Source organism: Saccostrea cucullata, unplaced genomic scaffold (assembly GCF_032062105.1).
Source record: "Saccostrea cucullata isolate Sc308-1 unplaced genomic scaffold, CSIRO_AGI_Scuc_v1 ctg11613, whole genome shotgun sequence".
Taxonomy (NCBI): Eukaryota; Metazoa; Mollusca; class Bivalvia; order Ostreida; family Ostreidae; genus Saccostrea; species Saccostrea cuccullata.
The window spans coordinates 8,232-16,151 of NW_026927885.1; the positions used below are offsets into that span (position 1 = coordinate 8,232).

At 34.6% G+C, this 7,920-nt stretch overlaps 1 protein-coding gene across 1 annotated transcript; it reads left to right on the forward strand.

Moving 5' to 3' along the window:
• Positions 1-1,577: 1,577 nt before the first annotated feature.
• LOC134275777 (uncharacterized) lies at positions 1,578-5,650 on the forward strand. The gene is made up of 5 exons (XM_062758071.1): positions 1,578-1,620; positions 1,737-1,914; positions 3,961-4,064; positions 4,557-4,682; positions 5,358-5,650. The coding sequence occupies exons 1-5, from the start codon at positions 1,578-1,580 to the stop codon at positions 5,648-5,650; spliced, it is 744 nt and encodes a 247-aa protein (XP_062614055.1).
• Positions 5,651-7,920: the final 2,270 nt, after the last annotated feature.

Sequence of the window (7,920 nt, forward strand, 5' to 3'; positions counted from 1 at the left end):
AGAATGACCTAATTCCAATTAGACATTTCATTCATAAAGAAGTAATTACTTAAATGAAACTTGAACGAAAACTAGCTAGTTTCACAGGACTTTTGGGTTTTTGTTATATCTTAAAGTAATTTGAAGATTCCTTCAGTAAATGAAACAAAAATGACATTGTCTTAAGTAGGTCACATCAGAATTAAGTCTGCGACTACTTCTACCCTCTCAACAGATCAATATTTTATGTGATCGTTACGAATTTGTTCCTTCCAGAGCGTGCTTCTCAATGATGATTAATTTCCGTTATAATCTAAATGTATGATGTAGACTGCAAACTAGTTTCTTTTTACCATTTAATCATTATGATAGTGTCCCGTCTATAAAAAGAAATTTCCACCTTAATTTGCATAGTTTGAACTGAAGTTTTATTTGATTTCTTAAAGTATCTTTCTTCGATACCTTATTTTAGACAAAAAATACGTTATGAATATTGCAAAGATGGGAAACAAAGAACTGATGGATTATTATGTATGGTGAAATTTTGTTACATTCATATTCACAACTTATGTACCGACTTTTCTCAATAGGTTGAACATTGGGTAAAGATAAATATATTCTGTAATAACGAATAGTAATCAAGTGATTAGAACGTCTGCTCTAGAGTCGCGAAGTAAGGAGTTGATCCTTATGTCGCGGGTTCAAATCTCACTGTGGGACCTGGAGACCGGTCCTTCGGATGAGACCTGTTAAACCGATCCCTTCCTGCTCAATGGCCCTAAGTGCCGAGTATAGGACAAAATTTACCGCTCTCCACCGGCAAATGGTGTCGTCTTCATCTGAGTTAAAAATTGTCGAGAGGGACGTTAAACATTATACAATCAATCAAGTTCAAGTGCTATGAAGTTGACATCAAAAAAGATGTTTGAGTTTCTGATTGACAATGTCTATGTGGTTTTTGGAGACCAGGCTTCCAACAAACTGTTGGAATTCCCATCGGTACCAATTGCGATCCGTTATTAGCAGACCTATTTTTGTATTCACATGAAGAAAAACTTCTGCAAAATCTAATGCGTGAAAGGAAGAAAGCTGTGACCTTCAACTCAACATTTAGATATATCGACGACGTATTGTCACTTAACAATGGTAATTTTCATTCCAATGTCGACGCGATATATCCTGGTGAGCTTGAGAAAAAAGATACCACAGAGTCTGGCACATCTGTTTCATGCTTGGATATTTTATTTGAAAAAGACGTTAATGGTAATCTAACAACTAAGTTCTATGATAAACGTGATGACTTTAACTTTTCTATTGTCAACTTCCCTTACTTATGCAGCAATATACCTTCATCACCTGCATACGGTGTTTATATATCTCAGTTAAATTGATACGCAAGACCAAAGTTCTCAAAACATTTGGTGCGACTTTTGTGTTAATCCAAACGATATATACTCATAACACAACATTCATCTTGATTTATTTGTATTTAAATGTTTTATTGTTGTGGGTATTTATAGAGTTAAGAAGGATTAAAACAGAATGTAAATCAGTTATGTTTTTGGAGAGATTTTAAAGTACATTAAGAAAAATACAAAATGGATTTCAGAATATTAATACTTCTCCTCTCCTTAATTTTAGGTAGGTTATCAAATTAATTTGTCATCTTTTATAACATTTGTTTCTTTACAACTGTTCTGTAGCCATTTCATTACATGTAGCGCAATGGAAATTTAATACAAACTTTAAACTTAAAGATGGCTGCCATGGTTGTTCCTATCCACGCTTTATTCAGAATGTGACATGGAAAGACACTACTAAAGGTCGTGTGGTGTATGGAGATACCAAGATGACTGGTTGGGCTTTTGTCGCCTTTAACCAGATGATCGCGGACTGGGAGTGTTACATGAAAGACGAACATTTCATTGTGTCAAGGTAAAACACTTCATAACAGACTCCACACTTATTTCACGAGTAAGGAGGTCTTGTGACTGTAAGAAAAAAATGGCGGGTTTTGAAGTAATGTTCAATGATTAGTTCTGATCCATTTGATATAAAATGTTTTGCATATAATGTAAGATATGTAGAGCAATTAAAATCCAGAGAAAACGAATCGTTTACTGGGTAAAAACAATGGCAACTTAAAACATCGGAGGTGTGATCACGTGCCGTGGAGGAGTAAGCAACTCATATCGGCCGGTAAGCCCTATGACGGTGTTATTAACAAGAGGCTCATGGACCACATCGCTCACATGACCAATATGGCGAGGAAAAAAATAGCAGAAATCAGTTATTGAAAAGTTTAAACCCAATAGTGGTCCCAACCTATCCTTAACACGAAGAGGGTATGATTTAAACAAACTTGAATCTCCACTAACTAAGGATGCTTGCATATTTCCTTGACTACCTGTGGCTTTATTGACCTTTACATTTGAACTTACACTGTGGCCATGCCCTACCCCCAGGAGTCATGACTTGAACAAAATTGAATCTACACTACTTGAGAATGCTTCCATATGAATAGGACTAATCATGGCTTTGCTATTCTTGAGAAGAAGATTTTTAAAGAATTTTCCGATTTATTTCTATGTAAAACTTTGATCGGCCCTATCCCCTGGGGTCATGATTTGAACAAATCTGAATCTCCACTACCTGAAGATGCTTCATAAAAATATGATCATTTATGCCTTTGCTATTTTTAAGAAGACGATTTTAAAAGAAATTTCCTATATATTTCTATGTAAAACTGTGATCGGCCATTGTGGCCCCGCCCTACCCCCAGGGGTCATGATTTGAATAAATCTAAATCTATACTATCTGAGGATGCTTCCATATAAATATGATCAGTCATGCCTTTTCTATTCTTGTGAAGAAGATCTTAAAAAGAATTTCCTATATATTTCTATGTAAACTTTGATCGGCAATCGTGGCCCCGCCCTACCCCCGGGGGTCATGATTTGAACAAACTTGAATCTACACTACCTGAGGATGCTTCTTAATAAATATGATCATTCATGCCTTTGCTATTCTTGTGAAGAAGATTTTTAAAAAATGATCCTATATATTTCTATGTAAAACTTTGATCGGCCATTGTGGCCCCGCCCTACCCCCAGGGGTCATGATTTGAACAAATTTGAATCTACACTACCTGAGGATGCTTCCCTATAAGTTTCATCTTTCCTGGCACAGTGGTTCTTGAGAATAATTTAAAAAATTTTCCTATATATTTCTATGTAAAACTTTGATCGGCCATTGTGGCCCCGCCCTAGCCCCGGGGGTCATAATTTGAACAAACTTGAATCTACACTACCTGAGGTTGATTCCACATGAGTTTCATCTTTCCTGGCCCAATGGTTCTTGAGAAGAAGATTTTTTAAAAATGCCATTAATTTTTTCACTAATTCATAATTATCTCCCCTTGGAAGAGGGCGTGGCCCTTCATTTGAACAAACTTGAATTCCCTTTACCCAAAGATACTTAGTAGCAAGTTTGGTTGAAATTGGTCCAGCAGTTCTTGAGAAGAAGATGAAAATGTGACAAAGTTTACAACAACGACAGACAACGGACAAATTTTGATCAGAAAAGCTTACTTGAGCCTTCGGCTCAGGTGAGCTAAAACCAATGTCACAACAATTAATCTGGAACACATTGAGCAAAAAACATGTACGAACCTACTATAGTTGTATTTTATAGTCATTTTAACTACCTCGGTATTTGTGAACGAATTGATGACTTTATATGTTGTTGTTGGAATTCCTGTAACATTAACTTCATGCTCTTGTGTATCGAATCAGTTGGATGACAGTGTAAATTACTACATAAATAGAGCAGAAATCAATGGAAAAGCTGAAGTCAAACTGTTCGTTTTTTAGTTGGCCATAAGGAGAAGATTAAAGATTATTTATGGGGAAGGGGTATAGCTTCTCTTAACGCCCCATGTTGCAAACATACATATGAGAAATTTCTATCTTTTTTTAACAGATCGACTAAAACAATTAAAGTGTTTGGAGCTGAAGTTCATGCATATCTTTGCCAGAAGCTGAGTCGAATTGATGAAAATGCTATTTACTATTACGCCATGACAGGTAATGAAACATACGGAGGTAACAAACAATACAAAATAGGAGCAGAGTAAACACGGACCACCAAATCATCAGAGGCGGGATCAGGGCCCATGGAGGAGTGAACATCCTCTGCCGACCGGTCACACCCGCCCTGTGCTCTTTGTCATGATCGGGAAATAATAGAAAAAATCGTCGTCAATTCAGTGTATAAATAATAGACTAGTAATTAGTATGAAAAACGTTAGTCATACATGTGACATTATGATCATTTTCCTTCAATCGCCACAATGATATTGTATACTTGCAATAGCGGTCGGAAAGGTTTTTATAATGTTTTCCGGGTCACTAAGACGAGTGTCCTAATGCCTATTATAATTACTTAATGCTTGCAAACTATGCTAAATTGGTGGAAATATAAAAGTTCGTTAATAGTTTTTATGAAAACGCTGTTAATTTGTAAATTTACTATTATTTAATATTAACCTCTATTATTTGTTATACATGTATATACAGATAAAGAAGAGAATGCTGAGAAAGAAAGAGTACATGTAACCGCGGCCCTGATACAAGACGTCTGCACTGTCTGTAACCCGAAGTCTTCTCCAGCAGACGAGGAGTTCCGAGTTCTTGTCAGAGATGGTATGGCTTCAGCAATATTGTTGGATTTCAATTTTATAGTGTTTTTTGATGTAAAAATCAAACACACCTATCCCTAAAAAGAGCTTTCGTAATGATTAATTTTCTTAAACTGCTGCATAAGAATCTTGAGGGCAATAAAACATTGAAAATTGAAAACTCCCAGAAGATCAAAGAGATGCTATATTCCCATACATTTACATATATCAACACACATTGATTGATTGTATATTGTTTAACGTCCTATTGCGCCACGCGGGCGGCGTCAACAAACATTGAAAATTAAAAGATGTCAAAAGATAAAGATCTCGTCAGCCAAAGCCCCAATCCAGGAAGTTTATTTTATTTTGCAACATGCAGTTTTAATGTACAATTTTTACCTTGATTGAGGTCAATATTGCTGTCAGAATATGCAAAAATAGGACATCAGTAAAAACGTAGCTGTTGAAGGATAATTTTCGTGCAGAATTTCATTTTGTCGACCAGTTTTCTTCGAGGTAAAAGCAGTACGGGATCTTTTTCATGCGTAGCGAGATTCGAACTCGCGACGTAAGAAACAACTCCTTACATCGCAACTCTACAGCAAACGTTCTAATCACTCACTGTGTACATTGTATTTATCAAAAAAAATAAATGGTTATGAATAAAACAAGACATAAGTTTGAAATATCGTTACAGGTACTGAAGTTGACCCGTCTTTATTAGAGGCGCCAGTTGTTGGATGTAATCCGTGTGTTCTTCAGTGTGATATACCAGGCTCTCCACCTGTACCTACCACCACAACAATTAAACCTACAGGAAAAATGGTTTTTAAAATCAAAAACAAAAAGCCGTCCGTAAAACCTTCTGATAAAAACTCAATACAGAAGAAATCTAATGCTGGACTTGTCGTTGGAATTGTTATTGCGGTGTTAGTCCTTGTGTCTATGGGTGTAGGAGCTGCGGTCTGGTACTTCCGATTTAGAAAATAAACACATCAATTCAATTTTTTTCTACTTGTTTTTATAAGCGTTCACTAGAGGTCTGTTGCAACCACTATTGAAATAATTATTTCAATAGTGGATGAGAGTGCATTTCAATAGCAAACATAGTTAGTAGCCACTATTGAAATATGACCGCTATTGAAATAATTATATCAATAGTGGTTGAGAGTGCATGTCAATAACAAACATAGATCATAGTAACCACTATTGAAATACGACCACTATTGAAATAATTATTTCATTGGTGGGTGAGAATGCATTTCAATATAATAACCACAGGTTTCAATCGCTATTGAAATAAGAGCACTATTGAAATAATAATTATTTAATAGTGGGGAAGAGTGCATTTCAATACGATTACCATAGGTTTCAACCACCATTGAAATACGACCAGTATTGAAAGAAAAGTTTCACCGCGTAATTTTTAATTTTTTATCCAAAATTTCACAAAAATTGGATTTTGAGTGAAAAATATATATATTAATAATAATTAAAGTGTATAAATTAATAAGGATGGTTTCAGTGAGGCAGAATTTTGAACATCAAAGAAGGTTTACAATTTCTTTATGTTCTAGAAATTTATTATTTGCATCATTTTCAATGAAATCAGACCAAAAAATATATACCAATCCAGACACCCATATTTTGTTTGTATCATCTGTCCTTAAATGAAGATTTAGATAGTTATTGAAATAATAATTTCAAAAGTGATTGAAATAATAATTTCAAAAGTGATTTAAATAATTATTTTGATAGTTGCTGATAATACTTTAAAACTAAAACCATAATTCAATCCATATTGAAATCTTTATTTCAAAAGTGAACATTATTTTAATAGTGGTTGCAATCTATGTTTGTTATTGAAATGAACCTCACCCACTATTGAAATAATTATTTCAATAGTGGTCGTATTTCAATAGTGTTTACTATCTACATGTATTTTTGCTGTTGAAATGCACTCTCAACCACTATTGATATAATTATTTCAATAGTAGTCGTATTTCAATAGTGGTTACTAACATATGTTAGCTGTTGAAATGCACTCTCAACCACTATTGATATAATTATTTCAATAGTGGTCGCAACAGAGGTTTTTCAAGCTGAATTTTGTTTTTTATTTATTGACAGTCCTGTAATGCCAATGGCAAAGTAGTTGAAGAAAAAATTCACACTAATTTTGCAATAAAATTAGTTTATTGCCTGACGTCACGGCGTCAGGCAGTATAAGGATTGATATTTCCAAGATCCGAAACTGTGCGACCATATCTAAAGAGCTAGAATTTGTGCAAGCTGATTTACATTGGAATTCTTTACTTGCATTTTAAAAGAAACAGTTTTCAGAAAAAAGAAAGATATTACTGATGCAAAATACTGCAGTGTTTACTTCTTTTACTCTTTTTGCATGGAACAGATTATTCCATGTGATTCGTCGTTTCAACATGTCAGTGTATCCTTTTTTCTGCATTTCTATACTACTGGATCAGTCCACTTATATTCTACGAAAGGGGTGAATCGCTCTTTTTGCGCCAGATGTCACTAGTAAGCCATCTTCTCGCCTTTTCCTTGGATTGTTCTATTGTATGAATGGGTGCCTTCCAGGAAATTAAATAAACTTTGTTCTTTTAACTTCCTTCTAATGCTTCAGAAATTCTATCTACAAGTTTTATATCATTCTTTAAAATATCGTATACATCAGTATATGGACATGTAGCACTAAAGAAATGATGTTTCTAATTTGTTTCTCGATCCCGCGGTTGGTTTATTCCATAAATGGACTAGTCCAATAATAATAAACAACGCAGTTCAAGCCTTCGTCTTCAGATGCATGATCTATTATGTCTTTGTTCAGATGCACACAATAAATAAGAAAGCAGTGAAAAATCTTGGATTTTTCTTTCCACAGAGCCTAAATATTGAAATTACTTATTTCATTCTCAATATATGATAGTGTCATCCCCCTCCCTTTTTAAGAAAAAAAATAATGAACACACATTACTACTGTTTACTTCAGAGGAGAAAACACACTCCAGCAAAATGTGTTTTAATTACATCCATCTTTTAAAATGTTCACAATGCGTGCTATGATAACAGATTTTATAATATATAGGTGTTACAGTGTAGCTTGAAATTAATTTAGATCCAAGGGCAGATCACTCCACTTGCAGACCCCCCCCCCCCCCTTAACTACAAAGTTCTTTAGTATGCAGTGTAGAGATGATTCTTCTACAAGTTAAGTAAAATCAAGATTTCAATTACAT